Raw genomic sequence first — 25,744 nt, 5'->3', positions numbered from 1 at the left:
TGCACCTCCATCTTCCTCTAATTGGGAATTTGTATTCATTAAAAGCGCTGGATGACTGAGATGCGACTCTGCACCTGTTGTTTATGTCGGTGGCGGCGGCTCGGGGGGGGGGGGGTCAGGATTAACATCGCTGCCTCTCCTCGCTCGTCAATAATCGCAATCACATCATGAATCACAAGTTATTCCCCCCCCTACCCCCACCCCCCGGGCCACATACAACTAATAGTTTTTAAAAGTTATTATGTGGCCTCCTGCCAGAGCCTTTCATCCTGATTCCTCTTTTCCAGTGTTTCTCATCAGTGCACGGGGGGGGGGGGAGATTAGGTTCTGATCAGCGGGGGGGGGGGGGGGGGGGGGTGTTCAGGGCATGAGAGAGGGAAAGAGATGGAGAGGGAAGTTGTGTTGAGACAGGAACAGATGAGTGACAGGAGGACGGTAGCTCGTTAGCTCGTTAGCTCGTTAGCTCCCCGTGCCGCAGGTAGCAACATGTCGGGAGCTTTCTAACGAGGCTGCGTCTTTCATGTGGACCGAAGCTTTAATCCCCAGCACGCCGGCAGCGGGGCAGACTGTGAACCGGGCTTTGTTTGTCAGCTACACACCTTTCTCCATTCAGCCCAGTTCCATCCTCATGCTCTCATAATGTCGACCTCCTCTTCTCATTCTGGTGTTGGAGGCGAAAGCAGCCGGGTAGTAAACACCAGTGATCCAACACCACAAAGACTGATCCCCAGCCCCCCCCCCCCATAGAACTCCTGTGGTACTGCTCCGCTTCGTTAACGGACTCTAACGGACAGAAGGCCCCGCCCCTTTCCTTCTACATTTTAATACGTAAACAAGCTTTAAAACTGCGGAATGAACAACAACAAAAGCAACAGACTGTACGTGAATAATCACATGATATATGAGTATTAATATAAGTGTGTTAGTGTGGATTTAGCTTTAAAACATATTCATTTTAGATGCAGCTTCAGTTTGTGTTATTTGTAATTAAGAGTTGCTTCTTTTTGTTTGGCAACCACAATTAAATGAGAGGTTGATTCACTATATTTATTTGTGTAAACATAAAATGGATTTCTTTTAATTGATTTGTGCTTTACTCCCGTTTTCTTTTTCTGCTTGTGCTTTGAAAACTTGCTCTGGAAAGAAAAAGTTGTTTGTGTAGTTAAAGCTCATTGTAAACACAAGTCACAGGGAAGATAGTTGTAGGCAAATAAAAGTGAATTAAAGTTGTAATTAAAGATTGATTCTTGGAGTAAAAAAGGATCAAGGATCAGTGAATATTAATTAGACCATAAAGAGAAGCACTTTCAGACCCAGGACCCATCGCTGCAAAACAACCTCCTTAACAACTTGACACAGACGGAAATCTTTGTGTTTCTCAGCCTCTGAATCAAATAGAAACATCAAATTAAAACCATGTGGAAGCTTTTACTGTAAAGAATCTGGACACGTCTGGAAACAGCACGCAGCATTTTGTCCGAGGCTGATGAATAAAGAGCTTTTATTGACGCTGTAGCAGAGTTGCATCAGGTCACATCTTTGTCTCTGGCTTGCTATGATACTGAAATCCTCTTCCTCCTCTTCCTCCTCACCCTCCTCTTCCTCCTCTCCCTCGTCCTCCAGCCTGTCTCTCACCCTGATCCTCGGCGAGCGGCTCAACATGGCTGTCACTGTTGTTCTTCTTCAAGTAAAGACGCTGCTTTGCTCCCTGTCGCTCCCTCGTGGTCATCTGCCATTATCTGAGCTTTAACAACTTATTGTGTAGTTAAGGCTGCAGGAGAAAAAACACAATACATTACCCATAATGCTGATTCCCTCTAAATGTCCATTTTCAATGATTTCAGCTATTTGTGGATGGAGCCAAGGTGTTTCCGACCTGTCCTGCAGCCAGCCACCAGGGGGCCGTTACAACCATTCAAGAGGTCGCATGTCGTCCATCTTTATTTACAGTCCATGGATTCACCTTGAGTTTCATTGATCACGTGTCTTAACAGTGAAAAGCGAGTTTGTCTCATCCGGCTCTAAAGAGAGAAACTGTGAAAACAGATTAGAATCTTCTCTCACAATCCGTGAGTGGCTGTTCATTCAGTCCATTATTAACATTATCATTAGAATCTCCACCTGTTTCTGAGTTCCTCCGCCTGCAGCTGCATCCTCCACCCCCCCCCCCCCCCACCCGCCTTGTCTCCACTTATGCCTTGTGGGCGTTATCTTGTGTATTCTGTGCATCTGCAGTGAGTCTTTTTATATCCCTGCGTCTCCCTTTGTTGGTCTCGAACATGTTCAGTGCCTCCTGCTGTATTATAAATGATGCTCAAATATGACAATTTGTACTTTCATGAGTAATGTTTGGAGTAATACTTTGAGTCAGGGTCAATTAAGATGCAGCCTCAGTGTGTATTTTGCAGCCAGGATCAATATATTATCTTTTCTTAAAGCTTGTTGTACAGATCCGGTCAGTGAACGGTGCCGGTGGCTCCATTTCACTTAGTGAACGTGGAACCCCGGGGGTCCACGGCTCGGAGCAGCTGTGTGAGACTCATTGTGTGCCAGATGTGTGGGGCCGGGTTGCGGTGGCAGCAGGTGAAGCGTGGTAGTTCCAGATGCCCTCAAATCCCCTCAAATGTTTCCCAGCTCCTCCTGAGGGAGGTGAAGGTGTCACCGCGCCAGATGACACGGTGTTTGTTCTTCAGGCTCTGGAGCCGACATGGAGGTGTCAAGGCTCAGCTTTAATTTGAGAAGTTTGAGGAGAGACACTTAAGGGCTTGAAGATAATCTGAATCTGCTATTGATCAAAGAAAACAAAAACTGGACATATAATTCCATTCATTTATAATGCTCCTGCTTTTAAGGGTCATGTGGTGAGTTGGAGCCAATCAGAGATGTAAAAAAAAAAAAGCTGTATATCACAATAGCAAGCAAAGAGATGAAAACATCCGAGAGTTAATGATCCTCAGATGGCACCAGAGAAATCCGAGCATCTCCGGACCGACCAGCTGAGGTCGTGATCCACAGATCTCAACCAGAGCAGATTTGAGCCGGCAGCCATCACGGTGGCAGCCTCCATCATTTTATGCAGAATCCATTAAACAAACAGAACCTGTTGACACACGAGTTGTGTTTGCTTGAATGCACAATAGACTCAGAACTCACTTTACTACACACACACATTTTGTCACTCTCTATCCATACTGCCATTTGTCACTGCTACCCCCCCCCTCCCCACTCCTCTACTCTGTGTTATTCTTGTCGTTCCACTGCAGCTTCACACTTTATCAGGCGGATATGTGATGATGAGTTCTAATCAGGGCCCCGTCTCGGCCTCAGGGTGTCAGCGGTGACATGTGGGCTCCGGCGTTCACCGCCTGACACCGGCTCCCATCGCTCTTCATTAGCGCCGCTGCAGCCGGTTGTATTTCGCGCCAATCAGCCTCGATGTAATCAGTTGTGTTCAACACACCAATCGAGCCGCATGACAAGATAATTACGGCCGGATGCAGAGGGAGAGGTGTAGTGGGGGAGGACCACGGAGCCCGAGTGGGAGCCGGAGCTGCACCATGAGGAAACAGTTTAATCAGGATTTTTTTCTCTGGATGCTTTTCAGAAGCGTGAGTGTGGGGGGGGGGGGGGGGGGGTTAATTACCTGCACTCTGTCTTCAAAAAGGTCAAAAATTCACTTTTTGGTTCATCTGCCAGTGGCTGGTAAACTGGGAACGATCTGCATGAGTCGAACAAAAGAAAAATCACATGCTGATTGTTCGGTTTCATGGTTTACGACTGATTGTCTAGTTGATGAGCTTTTAAAGGAGAATCAGAAGAATCCTTGTGTTCATCAGCCAAGTGTAAATCCGGCTAATGGAGTTTATCACTAGATTCCACACTCACACTGAAACAGGCTCTGGGTGAACGTGAATGGCGAATGAACGTAAACTGTCCTGTGGAGAATGATGTCACTTTAACACTTTCATTCATATCTATAGATTTAAATTTTGGTCTAATCTTCCTCTCCTCTCTTTATCCAGTCTCCTCTGTTCACGGCTGCTTTATTCCATTTGAAAATCCTCCAGTTAAACCACTGCAGCCCTCTGAAGGCATCTCCAGCCTCTGAGTTGAGATGTGCCACATCTGATTGCAGTGTCACTACATATGATCATCTGCTGTTTTAACTTCATATAAATCAGGTGCATATAGACGTCACCTCAGACTCTGTATTCTGTTTAAGAGATGTTGGATCACAGCAGCTCATCAGTCCTGAGTCCCATTTCCAACTTTCTTTTGTAGTAAAAGATGTGTTACATGTTTTACTCTTCAAACGCTGACGTGAACATTAATGTGTCGTGGGATACAGTCGAAATGGAGACAGTAAAAATAGCCGCGGATTGATGTAAGTGTAAAAATGGCTTAATTTACATATCTGAACAAGTTTAATACAAATCCACATTATCTGTGTCTGACTGTGGAACAATATTTATAGCCTCAAATAACTAATTAGAATCAAACATATCAGAAGTATGAACAGTTGGACATATTTCAATGTTTGGTCCATGTCCCATCCACCAACATGGAGAGCGTGTACTGCAGCCAGCCAGCAGGGGCGACCAGGACACCTTTGTGGAGCTGTCACGTCCTCCATCTTGATATAAAGTCTCTGGTGCACACGTTGTTGTTACAATAATTAAAATTGAATACAAAGTGAAGGATTTTAACAATTCCTCTACCAGTGATAAAAAACGTGTGACACATCACAGGAGCCTGAACAAAAAGAAAAAGCGGATCATTTTTCATCCAGAGGGTAATTTGGTGAAAGCCATTTCAGAAGATGACATATTTCCTGTCGCAGCTTCAAGCCTCATGAAAGTTTAATGAGCAGCAGAAAACCTGTTAATGTATTCTTAGCAGGGGAAGTGCAGCCTAATAGAGACGAGCACACAGAGAGGCAGTGTGAGAGCGTCTCTGTCCGGGGTCGTGAACACATCTCCCACCTGACGGGTCGGCACGGACCAGAACCCATCTGCCTCCACCGCATTACACAGACCCTGTATCTGGTTGCTCCGGCCCTGAAGGACGCCCCCCCCCCCCCCCCGGTCCGCCTCTTCCATTTAACAGATTCCAGGGGAGGATGTGAGAAGTTCCCGTGTCGCACACTCTCCAGACTTTGTTTGTTTGTTTTTCCGAGAGGCCATGAACAAAACTCGGTGACTTTATTCCCGCGAGGGGGGGCGAGGGCAGGAATCCATCACTCGCTCCGACTGAGTTCCACCGCGGCTCGGCTCAAGGTCGAAGCAATTACTGGACTTTCCATCCCACCCTGACCTCCCTCTTCTCCCTCTCCACCAAACTCCACTCCTCCTCTTGCTCCCCCCCTCCCCTCTGACACAAGTGTTTTCTTCTTTGCTCTTTTCTTTTTCCCGACTCTGTGAACTTACTTGTCTTTACTGCTCCCTTCGTAGGAAACCAATCGGTTTTCATTACTTTTCTATTTAATGCGTTGTTTAGCTTTTACTTTTAATGGTCATCTTGTGGCCACAGTTATCACGTTCTCCATTATTACTTTTCGGCACCTCCACCAGCGGAGGTAACCCCGGGTCAGTACAGTATATGAAAACACTTTTTCCTGCCAGCCACAAAGTAACATGGCCAGAAGATGTCTTAGTCCTTGTGAGGATGGAGGAACTCCCCACTGAGCGAGTGGTTGATTGTGAGGTTGTGAGGTTGATGATGTTTCTAACACACAAGGATGAGAGTCGATAGCTTTTGATGATAAGGCAGATGCTGCTTGTTTTTATACGTATGTCCTCCCTCCTGCTGCTGCTCCCCCCATCAGCCTGAATGTTCCTGTTGTTCTGAATGCGTCTGACACGGTCAGTCTCCTGCCTCATATGTTCCTCATATGTGAAAGTCTGGAGCATGACCAACATGTCCAACCATGTTTGTCTATGTCTAGCCATGTTAAAACCATGTCTAACCCTGTTGGACCATGACTGATTATGACACAACCCCGTCTAATCGTGCCTGACTCTGCTTGACACTCACCATCTGACGTCCCTCCTCCTTAAAGAATCCATTTTGACGTGAAGCTGTTACATCTGCTCCTTTGGCTTTTTGTTTTTTTTACCACACAGAGGTTTTCTGAGGTCGGCCCATCTACTACAATATAACACAAAATGAAACTGCCACAGGCAATTTTCTAAATCATCACCTCGGCTGCCAGAGGCAAAGCACCGGTTCTCAGCCGAGCACATAATGACCTTTGCCTTCTTCTCAAATGAAAGCAGAGGGAAGGTTCAAGTCGGTGGTTTGATCAATTGTCTGCAGTAAAGTCTTCATTCAGAACCTTGGATAGAAATGTCAGAGCCTTGTTTCCCCCGAAACACCAAAGTAACTGAGGCAGTTTACTTCCTCTAAGTGATGGTGAGGAGATGAGAAGAAGTCAGACAGGAGGACGGGACCTGAACCCAACACAGCAGGACGGAGAAATGGACCAATCAGAGGCCTGAAGGGACACGACGCCCCCTAATGGTGCACGACCTTCATTGCATGAGATATGGTTAATTACACTGGCTGATAAGAGGCACTTATCAGTCCACTCCTGTGTCCTCCCCCCCCCCACCCTCCGGGAGGTCTCAGTGATGATATCACCCTGAGCTTCAGGTCCAGGAGTCTGTGAGGCAGCTCAGCTCCAGCCGGCCGGTCTTTAAAACATCCTCTTCAGTCCCAGATCCTCTTCAGGCCCAGATCCTCTTCAGGCCCAGATCCTCTTCAGGCCCAGATCCTCTTCAGTCCCAGATACAGACGCAGATTCAAAATCCTGTTCTGCTGAAACTTCCACTTTCCTCCTGGAGCTGTAACAGCCGACGATTTATTTTCACAGTTATGCCGACGCCTCGTTTCTCATCTCGTCTCCTGAACCTGTTTTTCTTCTGTTCCCTCATCTGTCATAACATGTTTTTTCCATTTCCCTATTTTTTCTAAGACGACATTACAGCTGAATATTTCTTTCTGGGAAGTTAAGTGACTTCGTAAACACACAAACAAATCAGCAAGTTATATTTAAAACAGGATGATCTGTGGGTTTTAGCTTTTTCTACGTGTAAATGCAAATACTCGTGCACACACAGCATCCTGATGTATTCACGGCATGAAAGCTCATCACGTTGCATCATTAGTCAGCCTCAGTCAGTGTGGAGCCCCCCCCCCTCCTCCTCCAGCTCCATCTCTACATGGACGTAAACAAACTGGTCTGGGATCTGAACTCGAGGTTTAAGGGTTTATTGTGTTGTTTGCTCAGGAGACTCAGTCGGGTGCATCTTGATCTGCAGCCTTTTCTTTGGCATCAGGGACTGACTGGTGGAGTCAAGTCCCTGAAGGACAAACCCCCCAACTGGTCCCCAAGAATATATGTAATAATAAGGAGAAAGGACCCAGTGTTTCCCGTGTTCTCCTGCAGTACTCCCAGTATTACTGCAGGTTTGCAGTACTCTGACAAACTTGAGTTTATATCATTTCTATTACAGTAAACTTTATTTTTCCAAAGATGGGATTTGAGGTTTGTGTCGGCTTTGTAAACTCAATAATGCAGTTTTTTTCAGAATCGGCTTCATCGACAAACCGTGAACACTTATGGTATTGTGTGTGTTTGTAGTTTTGCTGCTTTCATTTTGAGGAGAAGCCGAGCGCTGCACACACACACACACACACACACACACACACACGTCCCTGCTGCACACACATCAAACAAACTCAGGGAACACGGCACTTATTAAAAACATTGTCAGCCTCCAAGTAATAATAAAATGTTGTGTGGCATCGTTTATTAGCAGGATGTTGTGTTACCTTTAGGATTTCAGTCACACCGGCTTCCTGCTGACAATCCCTGTGTAGATAAGATCAGCACCGGAGGGACTCGGTGGTTCGATCCCTGTCCTTCGGGACGTGTGGGCCGAGCTCCTCTGACCCTGTGTCTCTGTCAGACCTCATCAGAAAAGGGTTGGAGGATCAGTGGTTGGACGTGAACCTGCTGGAATGGCTCAGCCTTCCACGGATCTTGGGGTAAATCTCTCAGTTGATCTCGAGGTTAACGGCTTATCCCACATCCACGCCGTCTTCCTGGATCATGTGACTCCATCCCTCGGGGTGTATTGAGCTCTCTGGATACTTCTCTCTCAACCCTGAGACTTCGTTGCCTCCCTGTCCTGACCTACGAGAAGGTGATTGGGTGGGTGTGATTTTGGCTGACGCAGCAGATACAATATCTATAAATCCAGAAACCAGCAGGGGATTTGTTTCCTCTGCACAAACACCGGGGCCTTAAATTGGCTCTATTCAATAAAACAGCGTGTTTTTTATAAGCTGATATTTCCTCCTCCGCCTGCAGCACCTTCGCTGCCGTCGTCAAAGTCTCATAAAAACCTCGGTTCTAATTGTCGCCGTGCTGCATTGTTCTGAACACTGAGGCTCTAAGTGTGATTTAATGTGAAGCATTAACATTTAACGCAGATTGCTGAAATATGAGCTATGGGGAGGGGGGGGGGGGGACACACACACACACACACACATCTCCAGGGGCCACAGCGGAGACTCGATTACCAAAACAGAAAGATTTCACACACACAGCCTGAAACCTGTATCTGAAATGTTAAATTATTGAAAATTGCACCGTGATTTGAAAGGGGGGGGGGGGGGGGGTTCAGAGGAAGCTTTGTTTATCTCAGGTGATGGCGTCGCTTTGAGGAAACACGGGTTCTGGTTCTGTACAGTGAGATCACAGCAGGCGGCTTGAGGGACGACTTAATCACAATGTACTGGGACGGATGATACAGAGTCGCTCTCGGCTTCATATCCGTGTCACAGGTGGTTGATGAATAACCGAATAACACACACAGCTGAAGGTGATACGTGTGTGTGTGTGTGTGTGTCTGTGTGTGTGTGTGTTTGAAAAGATGATTGAAAAGATGTTTCTGGATGAGGGGAAATACGGATTTATTTTAATGTGACTGTTTCATCACGTGTCATTACGTGTTTATTTTTTTGGTGTGTTTCTGAGTGAATTGCTACATGTGTGTGTGTCTGTGTGTGTCTGTGTGTGTGTGTTCCCCCACATTTGACCTAAGCTGTGAATTTTATCCGACTGAGTTACAACATATTGTCTCAGTCATCCATCTGCTCTGAGGCCCCTATGCAATTGTAATTGCATTAGTGCGGTGTTGATTTATTATTAGACACCTTTTCCCAAAGTCCCCGGGGGGGGGGGGGGTATTTGTCTTCATCTGTGTGAAGACAAATACTCGGCATCTTAAAAGTGGAAGCAGGAAAGTTTATTCACGACTTGGGAAATTGTATTTTAAGCAGGTATAACAAATATATATTTTTTTCATATTCACAACCATCAATCATTTTTGGTCAATATGGACGAGGTCTGTTTTAGTGATGAGCTGAAAACTGTAAATACAAACGTTTTCTGAGACTCAAACTGTCACGAAGTCTGTCCTCCTTCTCGTCCGTCCTCCTGTTAAGGGAACCGAGCTTCTAAATTACACTGGAGGCCGTTTTGTTCCAAACAAAAGTAAACACTCACTCTCATTGGCTGTTGAGGGAGTTTCTACTCACTCGCCCAATCACTGTTCCTCCCTTACGACACAAGTCTTCCACAGTTTGAATCGTCCAGACGGTCCAGAGTCCAGAGGACGGGAGGACGTGGCTGATTGTCCTCTAGTGTGGAGCGGGTGGTATATGGAAAGGAAAAGAAGGAAGTGAAGGATGGAGCAAAGAGGGCGAGGGAGGGAGGGAGGGAAGGAGGTGACATAATCACTCTCTCCTTCCATTGAATACATTCCTCTCTCTCCTTTGTTTTTCCTTTTCTTCTTCTCCCTCTTCTCTCCATCCTCTCTCGTCTCACCCTCCTCTCCTCCCTCTCTCACTTTGCATGTTAATGCTTGGTCCCTCTCTCCTTCCTCCCCCAGTTGTTGTTCTCACCTGACCGGCCTCTCCACCTCTTCCTCCCTCCCCCTCTCCACTCCCTCTGTCGTTCCTCTCCTGAAAAAGACTCATGAAAGTGGAATGTGCCTTTAAACAAAGGGTAAACCACAGTGTTTTCGGGGCCATTACAATAATTACCAAGGCAATTTCCTGTATGTGAAAATATACAAGGCAATAAAAAGAATTCTGATTCTGATTCTGATTCTGAATTACTATCAACAAACGGGACCATTACAGGAAGATCTGCATCTCCTGCCGGCCTCCAGCGAGTCTCCTGAATCACCCGGCCGCGGCTGAGGGCAGCTATAAAACCTGCACGGCTGTTTCACCACAATACGATAGCTCTTTCTTTTCTGTCAGCCTGAACTGTTGCAAAGCATTTACAGTTGCTGGTAATGGCCGATAGTGAATGGAGGGAAAGAGTGATAGAGAAAATTACCCCTGTTTATCCTTTCAAAAAGCTGGAAGTGTGTGATTACAGACGTTTGAGCTTTCAAGCTTGGGAAGAACACGAGTGGTGGCTTGAGTCTGTGCGAGTGTGGAGCAGCGATATTAATACATTACAGGAAATTAAAGTGTAATTTGGACATTCTTATCAAAAGTACATTATGTTTGTTCCTGATTTGCACTGTGCTCTAAAACGTGGTGCAGTCCCTCCCTCTCCCATCGGACTGTAGGTGAAGATGTTCCGGCTCGGGAGGAGAACAGAAGCATTTTCTTGTTGATATTCATTGATAGATGAAGAGCAAAGTGGAAGAGAGAGAGAGAGAGTGAGTGTGTGTGTGTGTGTGTGTGTGGGGGGGGATAGACACACAACAAAGGGCTGTGAGCTGGAATCGAACCTGCGGCCGCTGCCAAAGACTGAAGCCTCAACCCACCAGGCCCCAGCTCCACCGGGCGGTCAAATAAATAATACATTCCAGTTCAAATGAAACCAGGAGCATCTGTAAAATGTGATTCCTCTCGAGAGCCTGAGGAGGAAAGTGCAGCTGAATCCAGACAGATGTTCAAATTGTGTTTCTCCAACACAATATTAACACATCTCAGAGTTTAACAACAACCTGAAAACATCCTGTCGCTGATTTTCTTTACATCTTCATCTTCTGTCTGAGTGACACCGGATCACAAGTTGGTCTCTTTCTCATTAACACAAACAATTACAATCCAATTCAATGCTCTGCTGCAGCATTTATCTGATCCCGGATCAGTTCAGCCGCTGAATGATCTGCGTGCTAACCCTAACCCGTGAAGACGATTACAACTTGTTGTTTCTCAAATGTGATGAAACACCGAGAAAATCTGGGCGTTGAAAATTGAAACGGAGGCAGAAGGAGCTATGATCATTAAAATGTTCATGTTTCTTGTTTTTCACTCTTTGTCAGATCGATGAATGACTTTGGGTTTTATAACAGGTTAGTTATTATGAGCTGTGAAGAATCCAAAGGTCACATGATGAATATGAGTCTCTGTCTTCATCTCCTCCAACTCTGAGAAAGATTCATTGGCTGCTAAAGGATCCAATGTTTTCCTCAAATGTAGTCACAATTTAGTTTTTATACATTTGCATATATTTATGTAACGTGTGGCATTTATTTTTTATTCTAAATTAGCAAAAATGCTAAGTGATAGCATTCTTAATCCATAAGTGTCTGATGCTGTTCTCTCTCTGGTCGGTGTATTCATCCACTGCTCAGTCGTCTTTCTCTTTCTTACTCACTATATAACTCTACCTGTGTGTGTGTGTGTCCCTCTGGCTGTTTATATTCAGATACATGTCTGTCTGTGTGTGTCTGTGTGTGTCTGTGTGTGTCTGTCTGTGTGTGAGAGGATGGTGTGAGGTCTGAGAGGCCGCAGAGCCCCCGGCTGAGAAGATGGACAACGACTTGTCAACTTCTTTTCATCCACACGCACTGAAACACACACGCACACACACACACACACACATGCAAACACCTGCTAGCACGTACACACACACACACAGTCACACACACACACACCACACTTGTTTTCTCCACAGCGCCCCAGGGAAGCGAGGAGGCTTTCAAGGCGACTTTGGAACCTTCAGTCATCCAGAGTAAAAGGATTTTCTTTTTGGCATATCCCAAACTGATGCTGTTATTTGTGTGTGTGTGTGTGTCTGTCTGTGTGTGTGTGTGTGTTTTATAGAGGTAGGACACATAAAGGAGAAGAGAGATGACTCTTATTAAAACAGAAAAGACACATGGACTTTCCACTTGAGTCCCGATCAACTGCTGCTCCGAACTAAATCATGTGTGTCCCCGTGTTTGGCTGAAGAATCACACATGATGCATTAGAATGTTCTGTTCAGTCCATAGAGCGTCCATGAGGCCCTGGGGGGGGGGGGGGGGCTTCAGAGAGGAGCCCACAGCCCAGCACAGTGACAGACGGCTGGTATTAAACAGCACAGAGCCACTTGGTCCTGATAAGAGACATTTGTCCAGGTTCCTGAACCTTTGAAAAGAGAAACACACGTCTCTGTCATGTCCATTTGTCACTTCGCCTCTTTTCTTTGCCAGTGTTTCTTTTTTTAGTCCCTTTGTTGTCACCAATTTACCGACGTTGCTTCTCTATCTTTCTCTCCCTCTCTCCCTCTCTCCCTCTCTTTCCTCTGCAGGGAGATGAGGTACTGACTGTCATTAAGACGAAGGCTCAGTGGCCGGCATGGCAGCCGCTCAACCTGTGAGTATCACTCCACGTCACTTCCATGAAAGGAAAAACACTCCCCTGAGAGAGATATGACAGAAATATTCAGTCGGTCGATTAGAAGAACAGCTTTTTTTATTCCTCAGGCAAATTTAAATTTAACATATTAACTGTTAACGGTTTAAAATACACTTTCATCTTAGCAAAATCACATAACAAATAAAACCTAACCAAGCTACAATGATTTAATACTAAATAACAGTTTCAGTGCATAATTTAGCAAAATACTACGAATATTAATGATAATATTTATTATCAGCATGTATCACCATGTTTTCATCTTCCCTCTGCACAGCATCAACTCAGCATTAACTAGCACTACCTTTTTAAAAAGGGTTTTCATTTGTGACCCAATTATCATTATTAAACTGTTGTATGAATATTGATTATTAGTATTTTGTATTGTTTCATGATGCTGTCTTTTCAAAAGCCTCTTAAAAGCCTCACTGACGTGTCTGAACACTCTCTGGCATCTTGTGCACACTTTGGAATTGGTTCAAGAGCAATTAGAAACCTATCACCATTCTAGCCCTCAGCACAGTGTGGGAACACACTTACACACTTACACACAGACACACACAAACACACTAATGCACTGTATCTTTCACCAAACATCTGCTTAATTGCCCCTCCTAGCGTTTTCTGTCATTTGCAATATATTGTGCCACTATTATTTTTACTAATGAGAACATTCACACATACATGTTTCCCCCACACTGTCACACACAGACACACACAGACACACACAGACACACACAGACTGCGAGTGTGAGAAATGTGCTCATTCTGTTCAGTTTTTGCCAGCAAAGTTGTCAAAGTTGTTGTAGAAGAGTTGTTGTGTGTTTGTGTGTGGACGTCTCGGTTAAGATGCCAAAGACATTCCAATTTATCCGGTCATTCCACTGAGCAGGTTTCAGACATGCAGATAGAATTCCTCATCATGAGCTATTTTCTGCCTCTAATTGGAGATTTCAGGGCTTTAATTATTCAGCAATTAGCAGAGTGAGTCAGGGGTCAGAGGTCAGAGGACATCACAACTGCCCATTTTTAAAGTAATAATCTAAAAAGGAAACGCTAAGAGAATGTTAGTGAATCTGAAAACAATTCTACTGGGATGTGGATGTTAATAACACAACTGTGCTCTCTGTTTCTTCCTCTCTCTCTTTGATTATTCACCCACTCACCAGGCGAGCAGCTCCGTCGGCAGAGTTCTCCGTGGACCGCTCCCGGCACCTGATGTCCTTCCTCACCATGCTGGGGCCCAGTCCGGACTGGAACGTGGGGCTGTCGGGGGAGGACCTCTGCACCAAGGAGTGTGGCTGGGTGCAGCGGCTGGAGACGGAGCTCATCCCCTGGGACGCCGGCACTGACGGAGGAGTCTCATACGAGGTCTGTCCTAATTGTCCCGATGGGTTTGAATGTCTTCGAGCAGTGGTAGAGACGTTATCAGACTTTAAAGGGATAGTTCACCCAAAAAAGAAAAATTCATTCATTATCTACTCCCCACTATGAATGAGGTGAAGTGTTTGAGTCCACAAAACACTTGTGGAGTCTCTGGGGATTAACAGCGCTGCAGCCAAATCCAATACAGCTGGAGTTACTGGTAATCGATTGGATCCCAACATCACAGCAGACCTCCACCTGTTTGTAGTTTCCCTTCATCCTGAGTATGAAATATGAAAGGTGCTCATCCATATTCACCCCCTGTTTGCAGACTACAGCAATTTATTTATAGTTTACAAGCTCATGAATAAGCAAGAAGCTTATATCCGGCTGACGGGAGACTGTGGTAAATATCCATCAGAAAAGAGTCTCCAACACAAAAGCAGAGAATCAGAGAAGAATTACCCCCCCCCCCCCCCCCCGATTGAGACCAAACGTTTTAAGAACCTTGAAGCCTGAGATGATCTTTCACTCTTTCTTTCTGGAAAGTGTTCTTCTAAAAATAAAACAACTAGTTTTTTTAGGCATCGTTCACTCTAATGCACAGCAGACATTTAATTACTGCCACCTACAGACAGAGAAATGCCATTACCCCTTCTCCTGACTCCTCCGGACTCCTCCCTACTCCTCCAGATTCCCCCTGACTCCCCCTGACTCCCCCTGACTCCTCCTGACTCCCCCTGACTCCCCCAGACTCCTCCAGACTCCTGCTGACTCCTCCAGACTCCTCCAGACTCTTCCAGACTCTTCCAGACTCCTCCTGACTCCCCCAGACTCCCCCTGACTCCTCCAGACCCCTGCTGACTCCTCCTGACTCCTCCTGACTCCTCCTGACTCCTCCTCACTCCTCCTGACTCCCCCTGACTCCCCCTGACTCCTCCAGACCCCTGCTGACTCCTCCTGACTCCTCCTGACTCCTCTTGACTCCTCCAGACTCCTTCTCACTCCTCCTGACTCTTCCTGACTCCCCCTGACTCCCCCTGACTCCCCCTGACTCCTCCAGACCCCTGCTGACTCCTCCTGACTCCTCCTGACTCCTCCATTCTCCTCCATTCTCCTCCATTCTCCTCCTGACTCCCCCAGACTCCCCCTGACTCCTCCAGACTCCTCCAGACTCCTGCTGACTCCTCCTCACTCCTCCTGACTCTTCCTGACTCCCCCTGACTCCCCCTGACTCCTCCAGACCCCTGCTGACTCCTCCTGACTCCTCCTGACTCCTCCTGACTCCTCCTGACTCCTCCTCACTCCTCCTGACTCCCCCTGACTCCCCCTGACTCCTCCAGACCCCTGCTGACTCCTCCTGACTCCTCCTGACTCCTCCAGACTCCTTCTCACTCCTCCTGACTCTTCCTGACTCCCCTGACTCCCCCTGACTCCCCCTGACTCCTCCAGACCCCTGCTGACTCCTCCTGACTCCTCCTGACTCCTCCATTCTCCTCCATTCTCCTCCATTCTCCTCCTGACTCCTCCTGACTCCTCCAGACTCCTCCAGACTCCTCCTGACTCTTCCTGACTCCCCCTGACTCCTCCTGACTCCTTCAGACTCCTTCAGACTCCTGCTGACTCCTCCTGACTCCTCCATTCTCCTCCTGACTCCTCCTGACTCATCCAGACTCCTCCTGACTCCTTCAGACTCCTTCAGACTCCTGCTGACTCCTCCTGAATCCTCCATTCTCCTCCTGACTCCTCCTGACTCCTTCAGACACCTGCTCATCTTTTCCATTGTGTGAAAAACCAAAGCCTCTTCTCTTTTCCTTTGTGTCGGTGTTGTAACTTCAAATCATCTCCAACAAGGTGAAGATGTCTTCTGGTTGGTCTCACACCAGATCTTTCATCCTGCTAGTCAGAGGAGAAAACTTTCCATCAACTCGCAGCAGAACAAAGAGAATAGTGGAGGTTTCTACAGAACTGACTTCACATCCACTCTCCCTTTGTAGCCGTCGCCCTTTTGTCTAATTCAGCACCGCCGCATAAATCACATCAGGAAGTTGGTTTCAAACTTCTTGATTTGAAAACACACATTTTTGGCCGAGAGAAGAAAGAGAATGATTCATATTTGTCATGTTTCATCAGTTCTCTCTGTAGGGTTGTGTTTTTTTTTTTTTTTTTAAAGCTATGTGCAAACACTTCTATCGCACTCACCTGGAACCAAAGCCACCTATCTCTTATTAAAGAGGTGTTTAAAAGGATATTAATAAATCATAGTGACATCAAACGGAGACGAGGCCCCGGACCAGATGGCTCCTGGTTCAGGCCCCTGACAGAACCTCCCTATCCGGTCGGAGAGGAGGAGGAAACCATCGAGCTATTGTACTATTATTACTTTTTATTCATTCTGCTTGAATAGCCGCTGCCCTGCTGCCCCCCCCCCAAGAGGAATGATGTTGTTCTCATTTGAGAAGCTTTTTCCACACACATACACACATTCATGCACAGTACCCTTCTGTTGGATTTGTATTCTGTGACACACAAAATAATTCCCATGCCCTAAATTCCGGCTGCTTTGCTTTGATTATTCTGGTCGTTCCCCGGCGGACGACTCAGACTGTCGTCCCTCGGGCGTCTCCGCTCGCCAGGGCAGATGTTTTCCTCCAGGACACCGACTACTTTACCACAATGACTCGCACACAATGCTAACGTGGGAATCGCTCCCCTTCAAATCGCGACCTGATCTTCACCTGTAGCATCTTCCTCGCTCACGTACATTTCCCCCCTGATTGTTGAAGAGCTGTCAGATGAATTTCACCTTTAGATTCACATTGAGAACTCGGAGGCCTCCACCTGGGGAGAAGACGACTGTGGAAACCTGAAAGGCCCTTGAACTGATAAAAGAGAGATTTGATTTGATGTTCGGTGCATCCCGGTGGGGGGGGGGGGGGGGGGGGTCTGCCGGGGGTTTGATTCATGTCCACTTGATGTCCCGTTCTGCTCGGAAATATTATTTATATCTGGAAAGGTTACCAGGGGTTTAAAGTGTTTCTAGTAGCATCAGCTATTTTAAAAATAAGATACTAAAAAGCTGAATTAATTAAATTTGGCTGCCCGGGGGCAAAGCGGCGACACACCACTGGTGAAGGGCAGATAGTTAAGGAAACAGCAGCTACACACCGAGCAGACATGGGGCAACATCCCCGTGTTTGTACTTTCCTCTTTTAGCTTTGTTTTGGTCTCCACCACCACAACCGTCTAGTTGCTGGTTCAGGGCCACACATGCTGAAAGAAGCTCAAAGAGAAGCATGGCTGTGTTCATCCATTTTATTCATTTCCCTGTTTCACCTTCTTCCAGTCGCCAAACAAGCCGTCGATCCCCCAGCAGAAGATCCGACCCCTGACCAGCTTGGACCATCCCCAGAGCCCGTTCTACGACCCCGAGGGGGGGGCAATCACCCCTCTAGCCAGACTGGTGGTGGAACGCATCGCTCGGAAGGTAACGTGTCGTGTGTTTACTTGAGATACTGAAAAATATGTGAGTCTTCAAATTAACAAACTACTTTAAGTGGGATCTGGTTGGAAGTTAATTACCGTTCATGTTATTAGAAGAAGCCATTAGGTGCATATCTGTTTACATTAGTTCTCTCTGTGTGCACAGGGGGAACAGTGTAACGTGGTCCCGGACACCATCGACGACATAGTGGCTGATATCGGACAGGAGGAGAAGGAGGAAGGTGAAGTACCAGTCCCTGATATGTGTTACCTGAGGCTCGTATGTTCACACACAGCCAGTGACGGGTTCAGGGTTCTGCGATGCTCAAGGACTCCCAGTGAGCTCATTAGAGTCCCAGCTGGTCTAACTGGAGTCTCAGGTTTGGAGGTCAGACAGTCGGAACGCACATCTGGAAATGCCCTGTGGTCACCCAGCTGTGAGGTGGAGGGCGCCCCGCGGCTGCAGAGCAACGCAACTGCGCCTGGAGCAAGTCCTGTCGTTATCAGACACACTTCATATTCTGAGATCCTGTCGCTCTGGATTCACGCTCTGTATATGTATGGATGTAATATCCTGCTTTCTCATTGGCTCTACTTCAAACTGCCTAAAATCAGAAGCACGAAGAAGACAATGCTGCATCTTTTGACAATAAAGCCTGATGCCAGTGTTGATGTAAACACTGAGCCTTCCAACCCATTATATACATCATGTGCTGCCGCCTGCTGTTTTACCCCTCACCAGAAGCTTCCTGCTGTTGTGAATGGGACCAATCTCCTGCTGTGTGCTTCATGTTTGAAACAGAAAATAGTCTGGACCCAGTTTTCGACACATTTTCCATTTATGAATCTCGTTGTCCTCGTGTTTAAACGTTTCTCCTTCTGGGCCCTCAAGCTTTTCCTACTTTATTTGTCTTCCGATGCGATAAAAACATATTTAATGTCACAAGTGGCACAAACTCTTCCTCTCTGTGGTCGACAGAAAACCAGTTCTCACAGGGATCAGTCGACTGGTTCCCAGCAGTTGCAGGATTCTGTCCACGCTGCAGAATCCTTAACGAGGATCTCCTGCCGCCGAATAAATGTCCTCCTCAGTCAGTCATGAACCTTTTCCTTCCTTCCCTCCTCCTCCTCCTCCTCTTCCTCCACCGCTCCCTCTCTACCTCCCTCGTCCTCCCTCTCTCCCTCCTCTCTGCGTGAGATGACACTACAGAGAATCCATTCAAGCCGGTCCCTGCGGCGCTCAGCCCGGAGCCGAGCTGCTTTCACTTACAGCCCAGCTCCCCGTCAACCCCCCCCCCGGCTTCTTCTCTCTTCCCTCGTTCTCCTCGACTGTCATGACACTTTATCCCAGAGAAGCTGAGCCGCTCAGGTTCGTCCCTGAGGCCTGATGGTTTATTCCCTCTCTCCTCTCCTCTCTCTTTCTTCTGTGTCCGAACCCCTGAGAGACGGTTGTTAATTGTAACCAGAACCCCTGCTGCTTCTTGTTCTGCTGCTCCCACTGATAATTGGACCAGACATTCACACATCACCCCCCCCCCCACACTCGGATGTCTCCCGTGGCCCCTCGTGGTCGGCTACCTGTGGTAATCACCTTCGGATGTGAAGTTAAATAATCAGTGTTATCCCAGTCGCTCGTCCTTCAGCCCCTCATCTGATGAAAGGAGCTCAGTGGAATGAAATAGAAAATCAAGTTGTGGAAAAGCAGATTTAACAATGACCCAGCCACTCACCGCCCCTCTGTGTTCCTCTGCCAGACGACACTCCGGAGACGTGCATCTACTCGGGCTGGTCTCCGTGGTCGGCGTGCAGCAGCGCCACGTGTGAGAAAGGCCGCCGGATGAGGCAGAGGATGCTGAAGGCTCAGCTGGACCTCAGCGTGCCGTGTCCACACACTCAGGACTTCCAGCCGTGCATGGGCCCGGGCTGCAGCCTGGAGGGTAAACACACACAAACACACACACACCTTATAGACTTGTTACCATAGATCTTTGAAAAATATATAGATAATGTGGACTGTGACGTTTTAGTTTGGTCTCTGTCCCGTCCAACAACATGGAGGAGGCAGGCTTCATTTCTGGAGAATAGGAGAAAGTGAAGATGTGTCGTCCATCTTTATTTTCACTGTGACAAACCTTTTTCCTTAAAGTGATTCTAACTGTAAGCTTTAAAAACAAAAGGTTCAGTTTCTTATGTTCTAAACTTTTCTTAGTTTCACAGACTCATGAGCAGATTAGAGTCGAGCTGTTGTCTCAGACTCGGTGACTGTGGGTGTTTCCTTCGGACTTAATCTGATGGAATCCGTCTTTGCTTCATTTGCATTTCACAGCCCGGTGGTTTCAGTTTATTACAGAAATTTAATTGTGCTGCCGTCAGATGACAATAGAGGGTTTGTTGTTGTTGTTGTTGTTGTTGTTGTTGTGAGGGATTATTGTGCTCCAGGGCCGGACCTGTACATCCGGGGGCATGAGCCGGATAAGTTTGGGGGGGCCCTGCCTCAGCTTTGTGTGCATAGAAAACTTTGTGGCAAGTAATTTTCAAAATAAAAGCTCTGTATTTCGTCCTCAATCTAAAGCTACAAAAGAAGAATTGTGCTTTTATATGGAAGACAAATTGCTAAAGAGGGAGTGATTAGTTTGACTCTCGGGGCCCCCTGGTGGCTGCCGGACGCAAAGCAGCCGCTTAGTGAGTCTGTTGTGTGCAGAGAAGCAGATAATGAGCAAACAAGTGTGTTCTCCGTGTTGTGTGCGTCTTCAGGAGCTGATTGAGGCTGAGAGACTCCGAGATCCCCGACATGTATCTGAGGCTGAGACGGTCTCATCCACAGAATCTGTCACAGAACACAGTAAATCCCTCATTTCACAGAGTGAACCCTGATTGGATCCGTCCACTTGCTTCAGTGAAACAGAAAAGATTAAGTGGATTAGCCGCTAACGCCGAGCGGACTCCGGCATTAAAACGGGATTTGAACCATGTTTGTCTTTGACTAAAAAGAAATCAACGCAGCGTGTTTACAGAGTTGTGTTAATGGGAACAACAGGAGGATTGTGTACAGAGTTGTGTTAATGGGAACAACAGGAGGATTGTGTGAGAATCCTGATCAGGACACGGAGATAAAGTCACAACACAAACGTCTTTAACAATTTAATGATGTTCACAGTGAATCCAAACGACAGATGCTTGTTTGTTTTTTACCTAATTGGCAACAACTTCTTTCCTGTTTCTCGTCAAAGGAGAAACTTTTCTTTCTGGTTTCCATCAAAGTCGTCAATTTCACGCTCTTTTACTGCGAGCAAGAAGCACCCGCCGATCCCACAACACACACACACAAACAGACACACAAACAAACACACAACCCCAGGAGTTTGCTTTCGTCCAATTTACAGTGAAGTTGTCAGTTTGGAACAAATGCTGAGCGGCAGCAGAGTCCACGTCTGTCTTCGTCCTCCTTCCTCCTCTTCCCTCGCTCTCAGGAGGTCGACCAGTCAGACGAGTGAAGCTCGAGCCGCTCAGACACACACACACACACACATACACACACACACACAAACACATACACACACACACACTCCACTCACTCCCGCTCCTCTTATCGATTATCCGACAGCTACACAGATAGCTTTTTGTTCCCGAGCACCTCTCCTTTGTTTTCATTCAGCGCTCCGGTAGCGTGCGGCGGGAGATTGATAATTGTGGAGTTCACGCTGCGGCCGATCGGGGGGGCCGAGGCCAAGAGATGATTAATATTCCTGGGAAACACTTTGGCTCTCACGGGACCTCGTCCCAGCTCCAGATAGATACCTGTTTCTTTTATTAATGATTCACTTAGTTTGGCTTCATTAGGCCACAGCCGGTGAGCAACGCTGCTCCTGGTGGTGGGGGGGGGGGGGGGGTGTCAGGAGAGTCAAGTGTTTTCTTTTCAAAGTGTGTTCTTTGAAAGCATCCTCTTCTCACTGCTAATGGACTTTCCGCTCCGAGGCTCCGAGGCTCCGAGGCTCTTCAGTTCCATCCTCTCGGCTGCGTTTTGTTTTTTCACACAGATCAATGCTCCTCCTGCGTTTACTCCTCCTCGTCCACACGGAGAGAGAAAGTCCCTGAGACCACGAGTCAGCGTCTGTGGGAAAACACTCACTACAGCTGATGCTCATTTTGTGAATTATGATCCAATCAGTCAAATAGACGACAAAGCAATGTTGACATTGAGGTGTGGATACCGTGTGATTGACAGGTCGTTTCGTCCAATGGGTGCAGAGAAGGTGGCGGTAATGCAATCCCAAGTATTTTAGCCGAAAAACTGAAGATGATGAAGAAGAAGAAGAATCTCACGAGTTCCTGTGAGATTTCAATCGTCACTGTGAAATAGTTTCCCTCAACCTTCAAGTGTGTGTGTGAGTGAGTGGCTCCTGAAGATTAGAAGTTTAAGAATGGGTTGAATTTGTCTGTGGTGTCCAGTGAAGAGTTGAAAATCCCCTCGGGTGAAGCAGCCCCTAGGATTAAAACTGACATGGAAGGAAAAAGCTGGTTCTGGACATTGATTGGACATTTTTTAGTTTTAAAACTTGAATCTTGTTGTTATGGATTTCCTCTCAGAAGACGTGTTTGAAGGAGAAGACAGTGAAACGATGTTAGACTCACACAGTCACACTAAGAGAGCAGAGAGATCTCGAAGCCCTGTGCTGGTTAGAAGTGATAAAAGACTTTGTGGACCTTGTTAGGAGAAGCTGCAGCTGATACACAGCCGGGTCACACATATTGACTCTTCCTCCCTCGGGCTCACGCTGTGAAGACAACCGTCCCCGCGGCTGCTGGACTTATTAAGAGACAGCTGAGGCAGTAAAATGGCACCTTCCACTTTGAGATGAGTGAGGAGAGGAAGGTGCTGGAGAGAGTTCAGGGTGAAGGGAGCGGGTCTGAGGTGGGTTCAGAGACTCCTGTCAATCATCTCGCCTGCTGACTAAAGATCTAAAGTCTTTCTTGTTTCAAAGCTGTTGATTACAAGGAAATTTGAATTTAAAATGTAAAATCTGGAGATGTCCCTCCCCTGGTATCTGCTGCTGATGTTCTGCCTCTGTCCTCTGCTGGTGGACAGAGCCGTCCACGTGCATGATGTCGGAGTGGATCAGCTGGTCGGCCTGCAGCGTGTCCTGTGGGATGGGGATGAGGTCCAGAGAGCGATACGTCAAACAGTATCCGGAGGACGGCTCGCTCTGCCAGCTCCACACCGAGGAGACGGACAAGTGCGTGGTCAACGATGAATGCTGTGAGTCCTGGTGGATGCTGCGCTGCTGGGGCCATGCATGGATTTGTGTTTTTATTTAATTTATAGCAAACAGAGACAAACTCTAAGAAATCTGCAGTTTTCGAAATAAGCTGAATTTTTTAATTAGCTGTGACATCTTTATCCAAACTGTGTAATGTACCAGTTACAGTTAGTTTTGTGTCACCAAGTGTTTAAAAAAAAAAAGTTTTTACAATATTTTGACATTTAAAATGACTAGAAAGGTGTTTTGGTGAAGTTGGCCTTTGACCTTTTGGATTTAAAATCATTATTTTACCATTTTCCTTGACTTTGGAAGTTGAAAACTTTTAATTTCTCCCACAGCTCCCAGCAGCTGTGTGGTGACCGAGTGGGCGGAGTGGGACCCCTGCAGCGCCACCTGTGGGATCGGCATGAGGAGACGTGAGCGCATGGTGAAGATGCCTCCGATAGACGGATCCATGTGTAAAACCGAGGTGGCTGAGGTGGAGAAGTGCATGATGCCAGAGTGCCGTGAGTCAGAAACACTTTATTCATTCATTTAGAGACATGTTTCACAGATGTGTAACTTGTGTATGTGGGTGTGTGTGTGTGTGTGTGTGTTTGTGCAGACACCATCCCGTGCATGATGTCCCCCTGGTCGGACTGGAGCGGCTGCAGTGTGACGTGTGGCCGAGGCGTTCGAACCCGTCAGAGGATGATGAAGTCTGATCCCGCAGAGTGCAGGGAGGAGCTGGAGCAGACGGAGAAGTGCATGTTGCCCGAGTGTCGTGAGTGAAACTCCTGTACGCTCTGTTGAAGTGAATTTCAGTTTTTAGCTGTTGATGTTATGACACTTCCTCCCTCCCTCCCCCCCCCCCCCTCCAGCCCAGGACTGCATGGTGTCCGATTGGTCCGAGTGGTCCGAGTGCAACAAGTCCTGCGGTAAAGGTCACACCATCCGAACCCGCATGGTCAAACTGGAGCCGCAGTTCGGAGGCAGCGCCTGTCCCGAGAGCATCCAGAGGAAGAAGTGCAAGATCAGGAAGTGCCGGACAAAAAAAACAAAGGAGGAGAGAGGAGGAGGAGGAGGAGGAGGAGGAGGAGGAGGAGGAGGAGGAGGAGGTGGTGGAGGAGGAGGAAAAAGGAGGAGACGGGGGAAACAGGGTAGAGACGCAGCACTGGAGGAGCAGCAAGGTTAGTGTTTAAACAACTCTTAAATCCTTTTTATGTGACCAGTGAGAATCAAGTCCCAAGTTGTTCTAATATAAGTCAGACAGAACTTTGTGGCCTGAGCTGCAATTTAATCTCTACAGTCAAATCAAAGCTTTATTTGGTTCAGTCCAGGACGACGTGAAGGTCGATCCTCGGCCAATAAGACAGAGGAACACTGAGTCGTTCTTGGTTCTCAGAAAAGACCAAACTTCTGATCTGTCTCCGGTCGTCCAGCATCAACTCCCTTCCCTTCGTGTTCCCACTGTTCCCACAGGTTGCAGGATGCAGCCGTGGACCAGCTGGTCGGACTGTTCCAAACCGTGCGGAGGGGGGATCCAGGAACACTTCATGATGCCGAAGAAAAGAACAAAGGGCGCTGTGGTGTCCAGCTGTAAGGACCGGAAGGAGATCCGTGCCTGTAACGTTCATCCCTGCTAGGGGGCACTACTGAGCTCACAGAGGAGTTGAATACTCGAGATATGATGATGATGATGATGATGGGGGGGAGAGAAGAAGAGAAGGAGTGTGAGGGAGGAGGTGAAGACAGAGAACAGGATGATGCTGTTTAGTGAAGCCATTGTAGACAGTTAGTGAACAGGGCTTTTTACTTTAGACCACGACGGGAGACTGGAGTCTGAGTCCTGCAAAAAAAAAACTAAAACCATCTGAACCGGAAACTGAGGAGAAGAATCCACTTCAGTGATTCTCACTTTCATTTTGACTCACAGGGACAGAATGAGGCTCAATCCGAGGTTTTCCTGGGAACTCACATCAAACTCTGCTCATGTTGTCACAGTGACTTTAGGTTTTTAAGATATACTGATGCTTTTCTTCAGTTTCTTGTTCCTCACGTGTGTTCACAAGGTTTTCAGTGAATCTAAAAGTTCTGCAAAGTTTAAAAAGGCCCAAAGGTTAGAGCATGAAAACCTTTTAACTCCAATTAAAAAGAACATGAATATGAGCAGAATATGTCTCTTTAAGCTCCTCAGCCACTGGATCAGCTTACTGGTTTTAAATTTAGTTTTAAAAATTTCATGTAAAAATAAGAAAAATAAAAAACAATCCTGGAAAATGAAACCAAACCAAACAGAACATTTAGATTCTTCTGCAGGACCTAGACCCCGGTGTCTCCTCACTCTTATGGATGTACTGTATATCTTCTATCTAACCAACACTTATAAATGACACTTGTACGTAATTTACGAAAAACTCTTTCCCTAATTAAACAGACTCATTTAAATGGAGATGTTTTATACTGTTGAACTTAGTCTTTATATCCTGTGCTGCTGTGTCTCTGTGGTTTCAGCTGATGTAGCTTTAAACCTGCGATAGAAGATCTTACGTTAGCATGTGTGGAATGAAAACAGATTATTCTTCAGTTAGATGTTGTGAAACAGAGACGTGTCTGTATCGAGCACCAACAGACCATAATGTGTCTGTGGGACAGATCAGTACAGACGGCTGTCACCAGGGCCTTGCTTCAAACACACATCACGTTCATGTGTTGTTTTGTTTTTACTCACGTTCACCATCAGGATCTGTTGAATCTGTTTTTATCATGAACACTCATCAGGTCATATCGTAGTTTGTTTCATCAGGAAGATTCTCTGTAGATGTTTTTCTTTCATTCTCTCACTTTTCACTTCTCCTCTTTCTGTTGTTCCTTTGCTTCTGTATCATGTGACTATTTTGTAAGAAACCACCTTTACAATAAAAACGATGTAAATGTGA

The 25,744-nt window shown here is 46.8% G+C and overlaps 1 protein-coding gene across 1 annotated transcript in view; it reads left to right on the top strand.

Annotated features, from left to right (window-relative positions):
• spon1b (spondin 1b) overlaps window positions 1-25,744 on the top strand; it is a 61,977-nt gene extending 36,233 nt beyond the window's left edge. Inside the window, 11 exon segments of the mRNA XM_062390276.1 lie at window positions 12,611-12,675; window positions 13,887-14,088; window positions 17,429-17,569; window positions 17,732-17,807; window positions 19,320-19,502; window positions 22,652-22,822; window positions 23,165-23,332; window positions 23,431-23,589; window positions 23,687-23,849; window positions 23,851-23,926; window positions 24,248-25,744. Coding sequence (XP_062246260.1) covers window positions 12,611-12,675; window positions 13,887-14,088; window positions 17,429-17,569; window positions 17,732-17,807; window positions 19,320-19,502; window positions 22,652-22,822; window positions 23,165-23,332; window positions 23,431-23,589; window positions 23,687-23,849; window positions 23,851-23,926; window positions 24,248-24,451 — 1,608 coding nt within the window. The 3' untranslated portion in view covers window positions 24,452-25,744.

This window comes from Platichthys flesus, chromosome 6 (assembly GCF_949316205.1).
Source record: "Platichthys flesus chromosome 6, fPlaFle2.1, whole genome shotgun sequence".
Lineage (NCBI taxonomy): Eukaryota > Metazoa > Chordata > Actinopteri > Pleuronectiformes > Pleuronectidae > Platichthys > Platichthys flesus.
This window is presented reverse-complemented; position numbering and strand designations above follow the sequence as displayed.